This window comes from Pseudophryne corroboree, chromosome 9 (genome assembly GCF_028390025.1).
Source record: "Pseudophryne corroboree isolate aPseCor3 chromosome 9, aPseCor3.hap2, whole genome shotgun sequence".
Lineage (NCBI taxonomy): Eukaryota > Metazoa > Chordata > Amphibia > Anura > Myobatrachidae > Pseudophryne > Pseudophryne corroboree.
The window spans coordinates 197,474,682-197,497,953 of NC_086452.1; the positions used below are offsets into that span (position 1 = coordinate 197,474,682).

Genomic DNA, 23,272 nt, shown 5'->3' on the forward strand with positions numbered 1-23,272 from the left:
ATACAGGAACACACGTTTCCCAGCAGTGGTCCATTTAGCTGATAAGAATTTTGCCTAGTACAGATATGTCCTCATACATCATTACTGCAGTTGCTGCAGACAGCCCCCCCCCCTCACGCCTGGTCCCGTGAAACTCTGCCAGTGTCTGGGATTTTTTTGCCGAATATGCATCTTGGTGGCAATGTGATGTGACTAGGATGCACCAGGAGACTGTGCCCATTTGATATGCAACACTTGTGCGACTGACTCTCTGAGCCTGTATACAAAGTGCTACAATTCAGTGTTTTCTTTCCATGCCAAGTTCCATTGTGCTTCGTATACAGACTCAGGGGCCTATTCATCATGAAGAAAATCTCATGTGTGATAATTATGTTTTGGAGTCACAAGGGCAGATGTGTTACGCCTAGAGAAGTGATAAAGAAGTGATAAGTGGAAGGTGATAACGCACTAGCTAATCATTACGGTTTTGAAAAATGACAGTAGCTGATTGACTGGTGCGTTATCACCTTTCATTTATCATTTCTTTATCACTGCTTTATCACTTCTCCAGGCTTAATACATCTGCCCCACAGTGATTTCTGGGTCTGCCCAGCTGTGATGGACTGTAAGGAGATGCTGGTGCCGTGGTCCCCCCGTGTGGTTTGTAAGGTGATAATACAGCTGCAGTCCATGCCCCGCCTCCCCCGTGTCTATAAGGTGATGCTACAGCCGCTGCCCCTGTAAACCCCCCACCCCACCCTCACCAGGTCTGTAAGGTGATGCTGCAGACACTGTCACCGTTCCACCTCCCACCCCCGGCAGGTCTGTAAGAAGATGCTGCAGCTGCAGTCCCGGATCTCACCCCTCCCACCTTGACAATAAATTACAAGGACTTTTTAAGGGTTGCAACGGTGTGTTAGCCCCCCCGTCGGGTCTGTAATTTGATACTGCAGCAGCAGCCCCTGTGTAAATGGCAGCTTGTGCACACTATCGGGGGCTATATACCATCTCAGGATGGCATACAGTTACACTACCAAGTTCTAAAAAAAAGTGCTTTTTTGGAACTTGATGAATGACATCCCCATACTTACGTATGGGCAGTGTGTAAATTATCGGGGTACATTTGTAACCAGGAGAGAGATCAATGATGTGTTATACATATAAGGAATAGGTCTGAACCTTAGTGAGAAAAAGCATGAAAAATATATAAAAAAGGCAAGGTAAGTGATGATGGCCCCTCAATCGCGCATAATATACAAGTGTTGCACAGTATCCTGGTTGATCCTAGTCACATCCTGTTGCATTTTCAGCTAAATAAAAAAGACGCCCAACGCTGGCAACATTGCACAGGACCTGGCAGCTCACTCGTGCCAGGCATCTCTCGCTGCTTGCTGTAATGAGGCTAGATGTATGAGAACACATCTGTAATCAGGATTAGTGCAAGATACAGCATTGTATTTAGTTATTTCTTAAATATATTTATTTCTATGAATTTTACTAACCTACAATATTTTAGAGCTTGTACTCAAGGGTGTTTGTATATGCATCTGAGTGCTTTCCTGTGCACTGCATTCACTGGGGAATGAACCTCATATTAGTGACCTACAGTATTGAGCGATGCTTTGTCTGTACTTGGACTGAATGCAGCTTGCTCTACTTTGATTCCATTAACCATGCTCCAAGTATAGACAAAGTTTTTCAGTGTGGAACATTAATCTACAGGCACATATACAACAACCCATGAGAACATAAGTTTAGTGTGCCCACTGCCCAGTCTTAGCAACTGTTATAATAAAAGTATAACGTACAGTTATAATTGTTGGCTGCATAGTAAGCAGTATATATAATTCTGTATCCTAGGCAGAGCCAAGGGCTACAGTAAATATCACCAGCTTTCCCCACCTCTCATTCTCTGAAGACCCCTTACAAAGCTCCTGACCTTGTCTGCTTTATTATTACCCATAGCTGGCTTAGGCAGAACAGGCACCCTGATCGCGTGTTACATCATGAAGCACTACAGGTTCACACACTCGGAGGCTATAGCATGGATCAGAATATGCCGACCCGGTTCCATCATCGGGCCCCAGCAGCACTTCCTAGAGGAGTAAGTAAATGGTACAACACCACTCTGCTTATCAGTGCATTCCCCTCATAGCTTTATGGAAACAGGAGAGCAGTGACAGGATCAACAAGCCAGGTCTATATACATTATACCCTGGATTCCCAGGTAATACTAATTTGTGCATCATCTTTTGCTTCCAGTTGTACTGCTTTGTTGCTACGTGTATCTCCTCTTGTCTATTATGAGCTGTTATGCCAACCTTGTAGCTAGCATGTGTTGCCATCACCATCTGTGCTGTGAAGGTCATGGTGCTTTGAAGTTTTGGAATGTGCCTATGCTCTTATCCCCATCACTTTCCATTCTGTAGTCTGTCACAGACCTGCTCCTTGTCAGTCAGGCACATTCAAGTGGTGGCTTCTTGTAGCCTGCAAAGCTAAGGCATGTACAGGTGATGACCACTAACATAACACAAATTCACGGCCAATAATATAACACCAATTTTGGCTTCTGATTGGAACTATATCTTACTGTTACAATGTAATACCTTTAGTGTAATCCACAGAAATGAATATGCAGTGTTAACAGATAAGTTGATACATGTCTAATGTCTGATTAAAGTATTCTAATTTATTTTAAAATGATTGCACGTTTAGAATTAATTAGTTTGATAGCCCAGATAGAGACATTAAATAAAATGATGCAGAAAACCATGTGAAGTCAGCTGGTTGTTGTTGTTTTTTTTATGTTGACTGTGCCCTATCTTAACTCTGGGCATCATGTATGCCCCAATGGGTCATGTGACAGCTGAAGAATGGAGGATATCATCCTGTGTGCAATGGGTATTCCCATTGTATTCCCCATGCAATTTTACTAAGTAGATCAGATGTTCCCAGACTTGATTGAATCTTGGTGCCATATAGTATCAGCATTTTTTTTTCCAGCACACCTCTAGGCCAAAAGTTTCTTATCCTTAGCGTCAGTCATGTTGTGGTCAGGGTTGCGCTTCTCTTTGTCCACATATATTTTGATTGGCAGCCACCAACTTTTTTTGACTATTACCTGTATCAAAAATAATTGAATGTGGCCCTGGACCACCACCCGGTGGCACCCCTGCAAGTGCCCTGTGATACCCAAGAGCACCACGGCTTCCAGTTTGGGATCCAGTAACTAGATCATGATAACTTTTAGAAGCTGCGTGTTTCTGGCTGGAAAGCCATAACATTCAAAAATGACAGAGAGCTGTGCCTGCAAAGATGACCTGTTCATGCCCATTGAGTTCCACAGTTGATAAACCTTTCCTAGCTAGAAGATTGATTCATTTTGTTTAAGTGGTCCATATATAAATGAGACTTGATCTAGGAGTGGTATGAACTGTATTGTGCCTGCTCAGTTTAGCATAACACAACATTTCTCAATAACTGGTCTTTGTCCAACATTCTAAGAGCACAAATGGTCTTGAACAAAAAAGTGCCCTATGTCAGAGGGAATGCTAGATCAGGACTCTCCGAAGCACTAGATTTTTTTTGCATATGCATATAACAATATAAGATTTACTTGGGTAAATAAAGTATTTTCAGAGAAAGTGGGCACACCGCAAACATAAAAAAATAATGGATCAGTTGTGAAAGGGGAAAGCCTTGTTGCAGAGAGATGTAGTCGTGTGTGTGTGTAGGTATTAGCTCCATTTACATAAGAGTAATGCCATCGTATTGGCCCGATTCTGTGTAATACACCGATGCCTCCACAGCTGCATTTGATTTAACCTGTACTGAGACATTCACTTGTAGCCACTAGAGGTGGTGCTTTTCCATCTCGGGGGGGGGGGGGGGGGGGGTCTTTAGACACACCATCGGTTGCACCATTAAAACTTGCACTAGCCCTAAGGCATGTGCAGTTTCTCTGTCACAGTATGGCATCCTGTGTGAGCTGCTGTGCATCTTTGGTTGTAGCCGCTTTTAACGCCACACCTGCGTCCACATATCCACTCCCCGGTTACTTTTCAGGAACGCCCGTTGACTCTGTATCCATCTGTATGGCGTCTCTGAGCAGTAACTATCAGGATGCATGTGCAGAATTACAACATTAGTCAGCTGCTTGCGTCATCGACACTGCATCCTCCGCTGAAATCAGGCAGTATGTATTGATTTGCAAAGGCACAATGTACATTTAGGTCAGATGTGGGCAACTAGTAGTCCTCAGGTGGGTCATTTATTGTTTTCTTGGCCAGAGTAATTTTCAGTCTTTGCCCCTCCACTTAGTGATTCGGATGTTAGAATGAGGTTAGTTTAGCCATGCAGTCTGTGTAGTAGGTCCACTGATGTAGATCACAGTCACAATGAACAATGAGCCAATATATAATGACCAAATTGCACAGTTATTGTCTTTATCAAAATATATGCAAGGGTATGTACAACCTTCCTTAAGGGCTTCAACTGCCACACTTTTCTTCGTATTATGATGGGGTCATGCTTGGCTGAGTTATCCACATCGCAGACTGCTAAATAAACTTGAAAGTTTGGGATTGGATATTAGGATTATTGAATGGATAAGATCTTGGTTGAAGGATAGAAAACAGAGAGTTGTGGTAAATGGAGTGCATTCACAGGAGGGAAATGTTACCAGTGGAGTACCCCTGGGATCTGTACTTGGACCAGTGCTTTTTAATATCTTTATTGGTGACATTGCAAATGGCATTAAAGGGAAAGTATGCCTTTTTGCAGATGACACAAAGGTATGCAACAGGGTAGACACACCAGGTGGGGTAAAACAAATGATTGAGGATCTAAGTAGACTAGAGAAATGGTCAAGAGTCTGGCAATTACAGTTTAATGCCCAAAAATGCAAAATCATGCACTTGGGTCTCAAAAATCCTAAAGCTAAATACAGTATTAATGGCACTATACTGAAAACTACTGAGGAGGAAAGGGATCTAGGAGTCACTATTTCAGATGACTTAAAAGCAGGTAAGCAATGTAACAAGGCAATGAGGAAGGCTAGTCAGATGCTTGGCTGCATTGGGAGAGGAATCAGCAGCAGAAAGAAAGAAGTAATAATGCCACTGTATAGGTCATTGGTACGGCCTCATCTAGAATACTGTATTCAGTTCTGGAGGCCATATCTTCAAAAGGATATTAATACATTAGAAACTGTACAAAGGAGGGCAACTAAAATGGTGCATGGCCTACATCACAAAACATACCCAGAAAGACTAAGAAATCTCAATATGTATAGTTTGGAGCAGAGAAGGGAAAGGGGGGACATGATAGAAACTTTCAAATATATGAAGGGTTTTAACAAAGTCCAGGAGGGAAACATTCTCCAAATGAAGAGAAGCAATAGGACACGAGGACATGCACTGAGACTGGAGGGGGGGAGGTTCAGGGGAAATTTGCGGAAAAATTATTTCACAGAAAGGGTAGTGGACAAGTGGAATAGCCTCCCATCAGAGGTGGTAGAGGCTAAGACAGTAGAGCAATTTAAACATGCATGGGATAGACATAAGGATATCCTTACAAAGAAATAAGGATCAAATAAGGTTAGTGATAAAAAAAAATAATATAAAAAAAAAAAAAAAAGGGGCAGACTAGATGGGCCAAGTGGTTCTTATCTGCCGACAAATTCTATGTTTCTATGGACTAGAAGCAGTCTGGTTGTGCTCGCCAGTGGGTTCAGTTGGAGGGCCATTCTGTCCCCTCTGCTCTCTCAATGTTCCTGTGTAGATCCAGGGTGCCTGTTATACCTCAACCCACAATAGGTCCTACCTTAGCTAGGTGGAACGGACTAAAGAGGCACCCTTGGATTTCTCCTCTCTTCTAGGCTCTGACGCCACTTTTTGGCAACCCTGACTTCCCCCTGGGTACCTCTAGTGCTTTTTTCAAGGTTTAGGCACTACAGGGGATTCTTAGTGTTGGCCAGCTGGTGGACTCTGAGGGAGTTTGTTCCTTTTGGTTCCTTACTGGCTAAATGAGCACTGCTATATGTCTAGATTTGGCGTTATTTACAACTGAAATATTTTGCTCAAAGCTGAGAACTGCGCTTGGCTTGTTGTAGACTCCTTTTGAGAACATGTGTCTGGCACCATCCCACCCGTCAAATTTCCTCTACATGCTATAAACTATTTATTGAGAATGCCTATCCTGAGCCCCCTAAGTTTATCTGTGATTGGGAAACAGACTTACAGGTTTCTCTACATCAGGCATGTTAAACTTAAAATCCCACTGGACTTAATAATCAAGGTCTAAGTCTTGTGTAAGCCACAAGAAAAAGTCTTGTATGCATTTTGAAAGGTTTATTAGAAAAACGAACAAACTGTAATCAAACAGAGGTCAAGTATAGCGGAAGTAGTGCCGATATTCAAAAAGTGAAATAAAGCTAAACCTGGTAATTATAGACCAGTTAGTCAAATCTATAGTGGGGAAAGTATTCAGAAGTTCCTTGAAGCCAATATGGTCATTAATAGGAACCAACATGGATTTGTGAAGGACAGATCATGTCAAGCAAACTTACTTGGCTTTTATGAAAGTTAGTGCGAACCTTGATCAGGGTAAGGAGGTGGATGTAATATTTTTTAGACTTTGCTAAAGCTTTCGACACAGTACCACACATGAGACTTTTCTATAAGCTACAAGAAATAGGGCTAGGGAGCACAATATGCACTTTGGTCAGAAATTGGTTAGATAATAGGGAGCAGCGCGTTGTGGTTACTGGAACCTTTTCTAATTGGACTGAAGTGCTAAGTGATGTACCACAAGGGTCTGTACTTGGACCACTATTGTTCAACATTTTCATTAACGACATAACAGTAGGTCTAGAGAGCATGATGTCAATTTTGCAGATGAAACCAAATTGTGTAAGGTTATAAATACTTAGGGGGATGCTGAGTCTCTTCAGAACGACTTAGTCAAACTAGAAGCATGGGCAGCAAAATGGAGAATGAGATTCAATACAGACAAGTGTAAGGTACTGTAATGCACTGTAGTAGCAAGAACAAAAACAACACCTACATACTAAATGGGGCAATATTAGGGGGTTCTGTACTGGAAAAAGACTAAGGTGTTCACATAGATAACAAACTAAGCAGCAGTAGCCAAAGTAGGATTGCAGCAAAGAAGGCTAATAAGATATTAGCTTGCATAAAACGGGGAATTGATGCAAGGGACGAGAGTGTTATACTCCCATTATATAAATCACTAGTGAGGCCACATCTTGAATACTGTGCACAATTTTGGGCACTATACTACAAAAAGGATATCCTTGAGCTAGAAAAGGTTCAGAGGCGAGCGACCAAACTAAGGGCATGGGGACGCTGGAATACGATGAAAGGCTTGCAGGGCTAGGCATGTTTACACTGGAAAAGAGGAGACTAAGTGGGGACATGATCAACATTTGCAAATATATAAGGGGACAATACACAGAGCTTGCGCGGGACCTATTTTTGGTAAGATCAACACAGAGGACACTTGCTTAGGTTAGAGAAGAGGAGATTCCGCATAAAGCGGTAAAAAGGTTTTTTCACAGTAAGGACAATACGTGTTTGGAATTCCCTGCCTGGGAGAGTAGTAATAGCAGACTCAGTCAACACCTTTAAGATTGGGTTAGATAAATTCCTAATGGATAATGATATTCAGGGTTATGTTGCATAGTCACGCACTATAGTTATTAAAGAAAGAGGAATAAAACACAACGGCCGACATCCGCTTCAGACAAAATTAGCCCTAAAATAATACTGCGTTGGAAACCACAAATAGGTTGAACTCGATGGACAAATTGTCTTTTTTCAACCTCAGAAACTGTTAATAATAATAATAATTTTATTTATATAGCGCTCTTTCTCCAATAGGACTCAAGGCGCTTAACAGATACATAGCATAATATAGTATAGAAAATAATGAAGTACAGAAAAGCTTTTCATAAAATACAGAAGCATGTAGATACTAAAGGGACATTATGGAAATGCTTGAGTAAACGGGAAAGTCTTGAGTCTACTTTTGAAGGATTCTATAGTTGGGGCCTCTCGCACTGTGCGGGGAAGTGAGTTCCATAGAGTCGGAGCCGCATGGCTAAAGCTCGACCCTCAGATGAATTACGGGAGATTCTAGGTTCTGCTAAAAGTCCTTTATCTACAGATCGCAGTAATCGAGTTAGGCAGTATGGGGTCAGAAGCTGTTTCAGGTACCTTGGGCCCTGGTCATGTAGTGCTTTGAAACTCAGTAAGCCAATCTTGAAGATGATTCGCCATCTTACAGGCAGTCAGTGAAGGGAGTCGAGTATGGGTGTTATGTGGCTAGAACGGGGCTGGTCGTTTAACAGCCTGGTAGCTGTGTTTTGCACCAGCTGTAAGCGTGCAATTCTTTTGCTGGGAGACCAAGGTAGAGGGCATTACAGTAATCTAATCGAGATGATACAAATGCATGGATGACTTTTGGCAGATCTTCCGAGGGAATGTTACAAGTATCAGGAAGAAAACAACTTGAATAGTGTGAGTTGGAAGCTGTGTCCCCCCCCCCCCCCCCCCTCATATATCACTGTGTGGTCCCCTCTCCTCTATAATACATATCAGTGTGAGCGAAACACAGCTACCAGGCTGTTAAACGACCAGCCCCGTTCTAGCCACATAACACCCATACTCTACTCCCTTCACTGGCTGCCTGTAAGATGCCTGTATCAGTGTGATCTGGGAGCTGTGTTATACCCCTTCATATATCACTGTGTGGTCCCCTCTCCTCTATAATACATATCTGTGTTAGCTGTGTTTTCCCCCCCTCACATATCACTGTGCAGTCCCCTCTACTCTGTATCTTACTAATACCACATATCCGTGTGAGCTGGGAGCTGTGTTATTCCCCCTCATATATCACTGTGTGGTCCCCTCTCCTCTATATATTAATAATACCACATATCTGTATGAGCTGTAATATTCCCCCTCATATAACACTTTGCAGTCCCCTCTACTCCTCTACTCTGTATATTAATAATACTGTGTGAGCTGGAAGCTGCGTTATTCCCCCACATACAGTATATCACTGTGAGGTCCCTTCTCTATAATACACATCATTGTGAGCTAGTAAAATATATCACTTCCAGCCGCCCTCTATCCCTCCAGTTCAGCCACATGCCCCTTGGTATCCACTCTTGCTCCTTGTGTCCCTCCAGCCACAAGCCCTCTGTGCCCCCAGTGTCTATTCAGCCTCCAACCCTTGGACCAAACCCCTCCAATTTACCTTGTTAATTGAGAGACATTGTTCTATCCAGATTTCAGAAGAATCCTCCTGCAAGTGGGGCAGCTGGGTACACAGGGCAGTCGGGCACACACACCTACAGGGTGTGACGGCTTCAGGGATGCTGTGGGGGCAGAGCTTTGCAAAGGCAGCTGAGCATGCGCAGCAGCTCCCATGTGGTTGTTTCCCCATCTTTATCACTATCTTCTCTCGCATGTGTAAAACAGTAAATGCTACCCGATCAGAGCTAAGCTCCGATCATGGCAGACAGGCGAACAGTTATTCATCCGACGGTGGCAGTCCGTATTCCATTGTTTCTAAAAAAGTAAACTTGGGCCGCAAAAGTATGAGTTGTGGGCCACATGCGGCCTGTGGGCCGCGAGTTTGACAAGCCTGTTCTACATCCTCCAGGCTTGAATAAGTTCTTTGCTAATTCCTTTGCTTGTTCTGTCAGTTATTCACTCATTGGAAATCAACATAAGGTGCTTTCACGTTGGTATAGGTATCCCCTAATTGTAGCGAACATGTTCTTTGGCACTTCAGTTCTGCGGAGGGCTCACCAGTCCATATTTGATGGTGATGCCTAGCTTTTCGCCCCTTCTGGGAGAAGGTTATATCCCTATCCGCTTCAATCTTGTGTTGCACAGTCCCATTGACCCTTTATGGCTTTATATCTGTAGCCTGTCCACTTAGTGATGTCTAAAAAATATTTGCTCACATTACTTAACAGTGCTGCAAATGCGGTAATTCCAGTTCATTTGAAGACCTTTATGATTCCTGGCCCTTCTAAGGGTGGGTACATATTAGAACAAAGGGCAATTGGGATCAATGGACACGACAATTTCCCTTCATCCAGGCCCATCCCTGGTTGCCCATATACACATGAACGATACCTTTAATATGCATGGGTTGGCTGTGTAGCACGGCCAACCGGAAGATGACACATGCGACCCGCGGGAGTGCGCAATCGTGGGTACACACTGAATGATAGATAGACTATATGCCGTGCTGAGACAGCAGATCATCCCGACATTGTGCTAGTGTATTACCACCCTTATTCTTGTTGCATAAACTGCACAACATGGAACATCGGCGGTGTGTATTCATTGTCACGGACTGTTAGGAAGGGCACTGCTTTGGGGAGAATATTCTGCGTAAAAAACGGAGCAAGCTGTGTTTTTTCTAGAATTACGTTAAACTAAATGATATTCAAAACTATATTAAAACTCCTTATGTGCCTTTGTTCCTAGGAAGCAGACCTGGCTTTGGCTGCAGGGAGATCTCCACAGAAGTAAACAGAAACAGATTAGACTGGAAGATGGAACAGTAAACCGTATCTTATCTGAATTTGAGGATTTATCTGTGGGCAGCAGACTAAGTCGTCATCGCAGTTTAGATAGATCAGGAGAGGTAAGTCGGCATACATACGCTTTTACACCCTTTCCCTTTTTTACATTTTCTAAGCATGCAGCAAAAAAACCCATATTTCTACTTTCAACGTTCCTTAGGCACACCCCACAGACCATTCACAGCACAGGTAATTTGTATGTCCATAGTAAGTACTGTAGCTTTCATTAAATACGTACATTTGGCCAAAAGATATATCTTGCCAATATAGCATGGTACATGTAAGCTTTATTTTAGAATGACTATCAATACTTGGCATTGTGTGGTCTAATATTGTTTGCTGAGGAAACCAAAACTTCCACGCAGTCTTGGGACTGTTTCATCCTCAACTTGGTGATGTTTCAGAACATATTTACTGTTACTTTTGGATACATGCATTCAAATGTTGATGGGTATTGTAGTTGTTTGTTACAGTTCTTGTAGCTTTTATTTATAGGACTATATTTGAAAAGCTGCAAAACCAGAACATGCTACAGTGATTCATAAATGTGTTTTTCTGTGTACTCAGAAATAAAATACAATGTTATAATATAGATATTACAAGATAGAATTATCCTTTATTTATTCTCCCTAATAGAGTGCAAAACACCTGCAATGGCTTGCCATTACACCATGAAATCAGTGTATACACATACAAATGTTGTAGCATATGTTCTAGCGAGTTATTACTGGAAGAGGAATGATCCAAACACAGAACTTCTTCAGTTTGTTGACACTTATTGAGTGTTGTAGAGGGAGTCACATTTAACCAAGCGCTAACAGTAATGCATACCCTCCAACATGACCCGCCCCACTAGGTACAAATGCTCTATTTCTGGACTTCCCTCTTAATTTATTATTGCCATCACCTGTGAAGAAACAGCTTTCCTATCATTCAACTAGTTCAACACAGGTGATGGAACTCATAAATTAAGAGGGAAGTCCTGAAACAGAGCATTTTGTACCTAGTGGGGCGGGTCATGTTGGAGGGTCTGGTAATGTCAAATGAACACATTGGCTTGTGATCTCACATTATTCCTTGAAGGCACAATACCATAAACATGCAACGTTTATTGAATGAATGCTTATAAGAATGTGTTCTTCTAGACATACTGTATAAGATCCCACCTAGAATTGTGCGATAGTTGAGATGACCAGGGTGTGTTATAAATACTTTGCATACTTGCATGGTTTATTCCACCTTTTTTTTTGCTGCCTTGTGCATAGTATCAACATGACATAACATCCTTTAATGTTTCCATAAGATATCGTATTTGTGTGTCCATTATTGCCATTTCAAAAAGAATTTACTCTGCAAAGTTTTCAGCTATTACATTGCAAATAGGATTAATTTCATGGACATCCGAGGATAAAATAATATTGCGTTCTATTAATTACATAAACATTTTATTATATGTACTTTTATTGCAATGCATTTTATAATATATTTAAGTACTTGGGCTCTTTTTGTGTATATTAGATTTTTTATGGTGTAAATCATGGTTTCAATACTCAAAATGGGTCCTGTGGGAGGAAGCAGGCTAGGATGACGTGAACCCACAATTCCTGATTTCCCCATCCTGTCCACTTCAGAAGTGGGTGGGATGTGAGAGAGCCACCTACTCTAAAGGGGCACTACCGTAAAAATTGAGGAACTACTGGGAGAATAGGTAATATGACCTACACACAGTACTAGTGACACCATATACTACATACAGCATTAAACTAATTACATATCTCAGTCTCAAAGAAACCCTAACCATAATCCTAAATAACCTCATTAAATCATTTACTTTTATCCCCTTATTCTGAGTATTACCTTTTATGAACTATAACCAACCAGATCCCCAACTTACCCAAACATACCTGTTGGAGATCTTTTCTGTTAAATCTGTTCCTTTCCTGTTTCAGCCACACAGTAGTGTTCAGGAAGCAGCTGTCTGTCAGGCAGGGCCTGCCGAGGCTGTTGCTCGAGACTCGTGCAGTCTGTTGCAGCTGAGCACAGCCCCTGTAGGATGCACATGGGCCCCAGGGTCCAGGGGGGCCACACCGCTCACAATGTACCCATATTTTAATACCTTTCCGAAAACAAGCGTTGGGCGCTGCAGTCGCAGTGAAAATTGCACTAAACTGTCCGCCGCGCATGCACAGTAGTCAAATTGGTCTCTGGAACATGGCGGGCGCCATGTTTTCGGAGACCTGCGCATGTGCAGTAGGCTTTGGAATAATGCCGGAGACTACTGCGCCGTGCAGGGGAGGGGGCCCACCCGGAGGTGCACATGGCCCCCTCCTCTGTTTAAGCACCCCCCTCTACCTTTTCTCCAGCTTTGTAGCTGAAGCAGCTACACTCTGGCTCACCCCATTGACGCCCACTCCTTTTGTCACCTTGGGCACATGCTGGCTTTCCAAAATCCCAGCCCCTTCCCCTATAGCTGTGACTTTGAGAAACATGGAAGTTTGATTAAAAGAAGGTTGAGCTTGGTTACTGCTTAGAAATAGATTTTATCACTATACAATAAGATGTATCATCATTTTCTCTGGTGCTGTAGCCAAGCACCCTAGCTTTCTAAAAAAAAAATCAATGAGTTTTTCTTTTCAAAATAAGGTTTGTTATTTTACCAATGGTAATGCTTTGCTGTTTTGGCAGAATTGCTGTTTGTTAGGGATGTGGTAGATAATGGCTGTCCGAATTCTTCACATGTACCTACATGCTGCAGGGCCAAATATATGAAACATTTTATCAAGATATTGCAAGCTGTGTTTATGTAAGTGCTCTAAAAAAATAATTAAAAATTGACAAAGACCTCCCCTGGAAAAAAGTAACTTAGAATCGAATTTCCTTTGTTCAGCTTCAGTTCAGAGCCTATCAATGCGTGAGAGAGGGAATTGACTGGCTATGTGAAGTAAGTAGATTTGACTGGCACTGAGCCATATTTCAAGTCCAGCAGTCGATATGAGGGATTCTTTCAGTGGTCCCTATCAACAGAGTAGATACGGTTATCTAGTTTCTCTCCTTTCAGTAAGAAGACTTCAGGCATATATAAAATCTGACTCCAGTCTCTCACTGGAGAGAGAAGAACAGAATCATAAGAAAAAAAATAGAAAGTACCAATAGTGCAATATTGCCCAAGTAATGGCCCCTACAAATTTGGCGAGGTGCCCGACGGCCAAAACGGGCGACGGATGATCCAGCGGCGGGGGGTCACGTCACCCAGCCCCATAGCCCTGCATACTAATATGGATAATATATTGTCCATATTGGCTTGCAGGTATAAACGAGCCGGCACCAACGATGAATGACTGCGGGGCCGCACGTCGTTGATCGTTGGTGCCTACACACTGAAAGATGTAAACAATTTCTCGTTCAGTTGTTCATATCGGCCGCACACATCGGCAAGTGTGTAGGGCCTATAAAAGTCATTATTAAAAATAAAATTAGCAGGTGCTCAACCTAATTCTTAAAATAGTATCATATTATAATAGTTAAAATTAGTTCAAAAGTAAAGGACGTACTCAGACGTGGGAATGGGGCACTCCAAGATAAATTCCAATCTTGATCTGCAGTTTTGCAGAGACCGTAAATGTTGCCCTGGTTGTTACAGAGTGCCATCCTCGGAGTATAGGCAGTTGTTACGCATTTTATGAACAGCTTCTACTTCATCAGCATCAATAGTCCTAGCAGAGGAAGTTAAAGTCCCTAGTGTTGAGTGTTTGATGCAGTTATCACAACATTTGCATACATAATACATCCTTCAATGTCATTAACAAATACTTCTAAACAGTTACAGGTGGAGATGCAGTTAATACTCGTACAGCCCTGCATCATCCATACTTGTGAGTGCTTGGTTCCGCAGCATGTGCTGTACAAAATCTGCAAAAAGGCGATTGTCCACCCCAGTATCAGGTCCGTTATTTGTCAGCTTACAGATGTGTCCTCATACATCTTGCCTCAATACGCCACGTAGCGGAAGATGCCTAGCATGAGCTGACAGGGATTGTGCAACTCCGTTAGCGTTGGGAGTCTATATTTGCCAACATGCGTCTAATTCACATTGTGATGTGAATAGGATGCAAAACAGCAACTGCTGCTTAAAATGATATGAGCCATGCCTATATTCTGTGTGTATCTGCGTACAAAATGTTACATTACACTGATTTCTAGGAACACCCTGTAGCGTAGCATTTCATATGCAGACACAGCCGCGGTCACACACAGAATACAGGCATGCCCAGTGTAGGACTGGGGCATGAAGGGCCCACCGGGGAATGCAATTGCCTGGGCCTTTTGCTAAATATATTTAGTGAATATTGCTAGAGCATCATGATAATGTACCAGATTAATAACGGCAATGCACTGTAAAGAATACACCATAGTCCTGTGCAGTATAAGCTAACATACGTATAATGGGGGTAATTCCAAGTTGATCGCAGCAGGACATTTTTTAGCAGTTGGGCAAAACCATGTGCACTGCAGGGGAGGCAGATATAACATGTGCAGAGAGAGTTAGATTTGGGTGGGTTATTTTGTTTCTGTGCAGGGTAAATACTGGCTGCTTTATTTTTACACTGCAATTTAGATTGCAGATTGAACTCACCACACCCAAATCTAACTCTCTCTGCACATGTTATATCTGCCTCCCCTGCACTGCACATGGTTTTGACCAACTGCTACCAAAATTCCTGCTGCGATCAACTTGGAATTACCCCCAAAATTCCTGCTGCGATCAACTTGGAATTACCCCCAATGTACAGTATAATTCACGTGCACAGTCTGAATCCTGATCCCTAGAGGAAGAGGTTTCTATGACATCTGAATATACGTAGATAGACTAAACATATTAATACATACAAAGTACACTTATACATAGATTAATTGAAAATAAGAACAAGTTAATGTTAAGGATTATTCTTACTTATAATTAAATAAATCTGAATAGTAATACAAAATGGAAAATGCAAAAGGACTTTCAGAGAATCACACACACACACACACACACACACACACACAAAGGCGTTAAGCATAAGCACTGGGCATGTCACGGGCATTATTTATTTATTTATTACCAGTTATTTATATAGCGCACAAACATTCCACAGCGCTGTACAGAGAATATTTGCCCATTCACATCAGTCCCTGCCCCAGTGGAGCTTACAGTCTATATTCCCTACCACATGTACAGTACACCCAGACACATTCACGCTAGGGTTAATTTTTTGTTGGGAGCCAATTAACCTACCAGTATGTTTGTGGATTGTGGGAGGAAACCGGAGTACCTAGAGGAAACCCACGCAAACACGGGGAGAATATACAAACTCTACACATTTAGGGTCATTTTGGGAATCGAACCCATGACCTCAGTGCTGTGAGGCAGTAATGCTAACCATTACACCATCCGTACTGCCCACATTAAACATTTTGAATAAAAACATTATTTTTTTAGTATAATAGGCTTTTCTTTTAATAAGTCACGGCACCGTGCCTGTACTAACAGTATAAAAAAAAAAAAAACATTTGGTTTAAACAACTACTGTATGGAAGATGTTCATTCCTAAGCCAGAGCAGGCTGCTTTGAAAATGTTATAGATAAAATAATATCAGATGTAGAGATATTGGGATGAAGCACAGCATAGTCAGGGATGTTGAAAAATGACTTGGATAAAACAAACTCTGAACTCATTAAGGAAATAAAATACAAATATCGATTGTTGACATAGGCGTGCGCACAGGGTGTGCCTGGTGTGTACAGGCACACCCTAATGCAGATGTCTTCCCAGTAAATCATCACTGCTGCAGCCGCTGCAGATGCCCGCAATTCGCGCTGGTTACTGCCTGCCATCCGGGGTATAAATCATTCATTGGCGCCGTCCACCACCGGTGATTCATCGGTCCGCAGTTCCATCCCCACCTCACACACGCCTCCTAGTCTGATTCTTGGGACATTTAAACATAATGTGCGTACGGCAGCGTGACGGAATTATGTCATGTCGTGTACACGCCTGCCTGCTCTCTACCCCGTAACTGTGAGGAGCCACTTGGACGTTCTGGAGAACGTAAAGGAGCCGGAGCTGGCGGGTGGACCAACGCCAGCCAAACACATTTAACTTAGGGGGTCATTCCGACCTGATCGCACGCTAGCTGTTTTATGCAGCGCTGCGATCAGATAGTCGTCGCCTATAGGGGAGTGTATTTTTGCTGTGCAAGTGTGCGAACGCATGTGCAGCCGAGTGGTACAAAAAAGATTTGTGCAGTTTCTGAGTAGCCCAGAACTTACTCAGCCGCTGCGATCACTTCAGCCTGTCCGGGACCAGAAATTGACGTCAGGAACCCTTCCAGCGAACGCTTGGACATGCCTGCATTTTTCCAAACACTCCCAGAAAACGGTCAGTTGCCGCCCTCTTCCTGTCAATCTCCTTGCGATCGGCTGTGCGAGTAGATTCTTTGTTAAATCCATCGCACAGCAACAATCCGCTTTGTACCTGTATGACGCGCCTGTGCATTGCAGTGCATACGCATGCGAAGTTCTAACCTGATCGCAGCGAAAAACCTAGCGTGCGATCAGGTCGGAATGACCCCCTTAATACAGAGGTAAATTTAATAACAGACTATTTCAAAAGTATAAGGTTTGAAATAGTTTTTTAAGAGCTAAGTATAAGCTCTTTTGGAAATAAATTCTAGATGGCCGCATCATTTCTGGTTTATACAGTAGTGTGATCCCAGGTTCACTTCAGATATATTCTGACTAATAGAGCCTAATAGTGACCTTCTTTATTGGGATTAGATTATTTCGCAAGGCTCTGTTAGTCAGAATTAGAGATGAGCGGGTTCGGTTCTCCAAGAACCGGACCCACCTGAACATTGAGATCCGAGTCCAGCTCTGGTTTACCCGCCAGACTCTGATCCCAAAGAGAGGGTGAATGTCATCTTCCCGCTGTCGGATTCTCGCGGGTTTTGGATTCTATAAGGGTTCCTATGATCAGCGCCATCTTCACTCTGGGTGTGGAGAGTGTACTGAACAGAGGTGTCCGTCAGTACTGTGTATATTTGACGAGGGGTGTATCAGTCTAGGGGTGCTCTGTCAGCTCTGCTATATCAGTCCAGGGATGCTCTTTCAGCTCTGCTATATCAGTCCAGGGGTGCTCTTTCAGCTCTGCTATATCAGTCCAGGGATGCTCTGTCAGCTCTGCTATATCAGTCCAGGGATGCTCTTTCAGCTCTGCTATATCAGTCCAGGGGTGCTCTTTCAGCTCTGCTATATCAGTCCAGGGATGCTCTGTCAGCTCTGCTATATCAGTCCAGGGGTGCTCTTTCAGCTCTGCTATATCAGTCCAGGGGTGCTCTGTCAGCTCTGCTATATCAGTCCAGGGATGCTCTTTCAGCTCTGCTATATCAGTCCAGGGATGCTCTTTCAGCTCTGATATATCAGTCCAGGGGTGCTCTTTCAGCTCTGCTATATCAGTCCAGGAGTGCTCTGTGAGCTCTGCTGTATCAGTCCAGGGATGCTCTTTTAGCTCTGCTGTATCAGTCCAGGGATGCTGTGTGAGCTCTGCTATATCAGTCCAGGGATGCTCTGTCAGCTCTGCTATATCAGTCCAGGGATGCTCTTTCAGCTCTGCTATATCAGTCCAGGGATGCTCTGTCAGCTCTGCTGTATCAGTCCAGGGATGCTCTGTGAGCTCTGCTATATCAGTCCAGGGATGCTCTGTCAGCTCTGCTATATCAGTCCAGGGATGCTCTTTCAGCTCTGCTATATCAGTCCAGGGATGCTCTGTCAGCTCTGCTGTATCAGTCCAGGGATGCTGTGTGAGCTCTGATGTATCGGTCCAGGGGTGCTGTGTGAGCTCTGCTATATCAGTCCAGGGATGCTCTTTCAGCTCTGCTATATCAGTCCAGGGATGCTCTGTCAGCTCTGCTGTATCAGTCCAGGGATGCTGTGTGAGCTCTGCTATATCAGTCCAGGGATGCTGTGTGAGCTCTGCTATATCAGTCCAGGGATGCTCTTTCAGCTCTGCTATATCAGTCCATGGATGCTCTGTCAGCTCTGCTGTATCAGTCCAGGGATGCTCTTTTAGCTCTGCTGTATTAGTCCAGGGGTGCTGTGTGAGCTCTGATGTATCGGTCCAGGGGTGCTGTGTGAGCTCTGATGTATCGGTCCAGGGGTGCTGTGTGAGCTCTGATGTATCGGTCCAGGGGTGCTCTGTGAGCTCTGCTGTATCGGTCCAGGGATGCTGTGTGAGCTCTGCTGTATCAGTCCAGGGATGCTGTGTGAGCTCTGATGTATCAGTCCAGGGATGCTGTGTGAGCTCTGATGTATCAGTCCAGGGATGCTGTGTGAGCTCTGATGTATCAGTCCAGGGATGCTGTGTGAGCTCTGATGTATCAGTCCAGGGATGCTGTGTGAGCTCTGATGTATCAGTCCAGGGATGCTGTGTGAGCTCTGATGTATCAGTCCAGGGATGCTGTGTGAGCTCTGCTGTATCAGTCCAGGGATGCTGTGTGAGCTCTGATGTATCAGTCCAGGGATGCTGTGTGAGCTCTGCTATATCAGTCCAGGGATGCTGTGTGAGCTCTGATGTATCAGTCCAGGGATGCTGTGTGAGCTCTGATGTATTAGTCCAGGGATGCTGTGTGAGCTCTGATGTATCAGTCCAGGGATGCTGTGTGAGCTCTGATGTATCAGTCCAGGGATGCTGTGTGAGCTCTGATGTATCAGTCCAGGGATGCTGTGTGAGCTCTGATGTATCAGTCCAGGGATGCTGTGTGAGCTCTGATGTATCGGTCCAGGGGTGCTGTGTGAGCTCTGATGTATCAGTCCAGGGGTGCTCTTTAAGCGTGGATTATTCCACGGAGCGGCTTAAGAAACAAAATGAGATCTTGAAAGGAATTAAGTTGCTAAAGTTGTATGCCTGGGAGTAAAATTCTTTGAGGGCCAATAGGCGGTGATAGACACGCCCAGTAGGCGGTAATAGAAAATTACCCTCCAGTGGTGCACACACTATTAAAATGGGCTGCGGTTGTGGATCATCGGGTCAACCTGAAATAGGATGACAGTCAATAAATCAACCCCATATGGTCAACATGAAGTAGGTTGACTAGGTCAACAGGGTCAATAGGATGACATGAAAAAGGTAGACACTACAAAAGTCGACAGGTACAAAAGGTTGACATGGAAATGTTTGACACAAAATATCGACACACTTTTTTTGTTTTTTTATGTCATGTATGTTTAACCACCTGTAAGCCAAATTAATGTATGCTTGCCACGCTTCAGCCATGGTTAACTATCCCCAAATGTACCCCCCGTGGATGGTAAAACTGATATTTATTTTTTTAAAAGAATGGAAAAATAAATACCAAAACTTTGTCTCGACCATATGTGTGTTGCCCATTGTAACTTATACCATTTCAACCTGTCGACCTTAAGCACTTATATATCGACCTTTTGTACCTATCAACTAACCGCATGTTGACCATATGGGGTCGACCTATCATCTGTATACCACAGATAGCAGTATCAAACAAGCTGATAGTGACAGCTCAGTTATGTAGTGGTTAGCATTACTGACTTACAGTATGGTACTGAGTCTGTGAGTTCAATTCTTGCCCTATCTGCGGGGGGTTCTCTGGTTTCCCCCCATGCTCCAAAAGACTGGGACTGATATGACTGATTAGATTAGATATACTGTACATAAATAATTGTTACTAAATAAGGGAGAAGGGACAGTCGTAATGGATAAAGGGGGTCATTCCGAGTTGATCACTCGCTAGCAGTTTTTAGCAGCCGTGCAAACGCATTGTCGCTGCCCACTGGGGAGTGTATTTTAGCTTTGCAGAAGTGCGAACGCTTGTGCAGCAGAGCGCCTGCAAAATCTTTTTGTGCAAAACAAGACCAGCCCTGTAGTTACTCTTCGTGTGCGTTGATTCTAACGACAGAGGGACGGCTTATGATGTCACACACCCGCCCAGCGTTCGCCCAGCCATGCCTGCGTTTTTTCAGATACGCCTGCGATTTTCTAAACACTCCCTGAAAACGGTCAGTTGCCACCCAGAAACGCCCACTTCATGTCAATCTTCCTGCGTTCGGCCGTGCGACTGGAATCTTCGTTAAACTGTGTGCAAACCCACAATGCTTATTGTACCCGTACGACGCACCTGCGCATTGCGGTGCATACACATGGGCAGAAATGCCCATTTTTAGCCTGTTGGCTGTGCTGCGAATGACGGCAGCTAGAGATCAACTCGGAATGACCCCCAAAGAACAATGGTCCTTATTCAGTATCATTAGCTAATTTGGGAAAATCACAAACTGCTTCTTTTCTGCCTTTTGCACGTGCATACTTAATGCGATTGCATCTCAGAAGGATGTGATTGACAGGCAGTGGGCGTTCGTGGGTGTTGACGCAGCATTGGGTGAGAGTGGAGCAGGAAACGCAGGTGTGTCATGACCGGTTTTCGGGGAAGCCCGCATTTACTGCAATGGGAATCATGACGGCTACCACTATCTGCCGATTTCTGCAATGCGATCCCAACTGAATTGCAATTGTATTGCTGGGCAGAGTTTAACATGCTGTCAGCCTTGCCCTGTGCTGAGCAGACCGCAGCATGCGATTGTAAGCAGTAACTGTTTTATTTATTTTTTAAAAATTGCTACTGAATCTGAATGAGGGACAAAATGTCAAATATTCTACAACTATCATATGCCTCCAAAAGTAGGTTCTTACATTGTGATCTGACTAGTAACTATAGAGGGAATTTATCAAATATGTTGGAAGGGGATCCGGTCGCGATCCCAGCTGTCGAAATATCAACGCCGGAATCCCAACACTGCTCGGAATGCCGGCATCCTGAATGAGATCTCAATCCCGGTGCCGGCATCCCAACACCGGGGATCCTGAATGAGTGACTGCTGGGCTGCCAGAGAGGTAAGCCATGAAGGAAGGGATGGGGGTATAGAGAGGTTAGGTTTAGGCTGCGGGAAGGGGGTGTTAGGTTTAGGCTGCGGGAAGGGTTAGGGTTAGGCTGCGGGAAAGGTTAGGTTTAGGCTACGGTAAGGAGGGGTTAGGTTTAGGCACTGCTGAGGAGGGTTAGGGTAAGGCTGCGGTAAGGGAGGGATAGAATTAGGGGGTGAGGGGTAGCATGCTTACCCGACCTATGTCTGAATTCTGAACATTGGGATGCCGCAGTCAGTATTCTGACCACCGGCATCTCGACCGCCGGCATTTCAGTCCCAACCAGGAAGGAGGAAGCTTTTAAAGAGAATATTTTGCATAAAAATTAGTTTGAATATTTAAATATGGCTTTTCCAGGATTCCAAACTTTTATTATCTACCAAAACTGCAGAAACTGCCACTGGGCAGCCCATCTAATCTGGGATAAGATACTTCAAAAGAGTATATAACAAATACCAACTAGAGGTATGTATGAATAAGATCAGATTCTTTCAGCAAGCACTCTAGGTCAACTGAAAAACAATAAGATTGAACGTATAGCATTCCCCTTATTCATTAGGCAATATTCAAGGCAGGCTTCTAAGTCTAAGGGGTATATTCAATTGAAGTCGAAAGCTGCCGTCTGTCGAAAAGACGTCAGTTTTCGACTTTTTTAGGTATGAAGGGGTTTCGACCTATTCAATATAACCCCAAATGATTCGACAAGTCGAGGAATTCGACTTGTCGAAAAGCACATGGATCGGTGGAATAGCTGCCAATCCACGTGCTTGTGTCGAAAACGGGGCCAAAACCTGTCGACCGTCTCAATTCGACTTTAAAAAAAGTCGAAAGTGAGATGAGTGACCTGAGACCAGGAGAGCCGCTGGCAGAGTAGCGCCGGAGGATGTCACAGCCGTCGCTCACAGCAGCGTCCACCCGGCTCCAGTAAGCGAGACCTCGGCGGCTGTGATGCGGGTACGGGGAGAGGCAGAGAGACGGGAGGGGGGGGGGGGGGGGGGGGAGAGCCGCGGGCAGACGGGGAGAGCAGCGCTACAGCGCTGCTCTCCCCTGTCTGCCCGCGGCTCTCCCCCGTCTCAGCTCCCGCATCTCAATTCTACTTTTTTAAAAGTCGAATTGAATGACATTGAAAAGCCCAGGTCGGATCCATTCTGACTAATGAATGTCTGAATGGATCCAACTTCAATTGAATATGCCCATAAGAAAGCATCCAAAAAGGATGGGAGCATTATTCTTGATGATCCTATCCTGAAATAAATCCATTTCAACACCAGATAAGGTCAGTATGTAATAGTCTGCGAGGTGCAGACTGTTTGGGAATTTTTACGAGTCTGCCCATATTTTTAAAGCTGCAATCATTTACAAGGCAAACCAGGTCAATTTTTCCTTGTAAATAATTGCCCCATTTAAAAATATGTGCAGACTAGCAGAAATTCCCAAACAGCCTGCACCTTGCAGACTATATGGTGCTGTGCAATTAGCTCCGATCATTTCGGAGCTAATGAATTCGCCCCAATGAGTATTCAGTTAGAGCCCTTTTCATCTGTTTTGAAGGCATTTTCACCAATGCTTTTTCACCTTTGAAGAGTAATTTGCGAAAAATGCCTCAAAATCTGTGAAATGGACAGCGTTTTCGCCCCTGACGCATTTTTCACCTAGGCAAAAATCCGGTCCTGCTATTGCA

General features: G+C 43.8%; 1 protein-coding gene across 3 annotated transcripts in view; it reads left to right on the top strand.

Moving 5' to 3' along the window:
- The window catches only part of CDC14A (cell division cycle 14A), a 285,279-nt gene that overhangs the window by 197,306 nt on the left and 64,701 nt on the right, over positions 1-23,272 (top strand). For all 3 annotated transcript variants that reach the window (XM_063940077.1, XM_063940075.1, XM_063940076.1), the window contains 2 exons: positions 1,945-2,083; positions 10,509-10,668. In XM_063940077.1, coding sequence (XP_063796147.1) covers positions 1,945-2,083; positions 10,509-10,668 — 299 coding nt within the window. The remainder of the gene's footprint in view (positions 1-1,944; positions 2,084-10,508; positions 10,669-23,272) is intronic.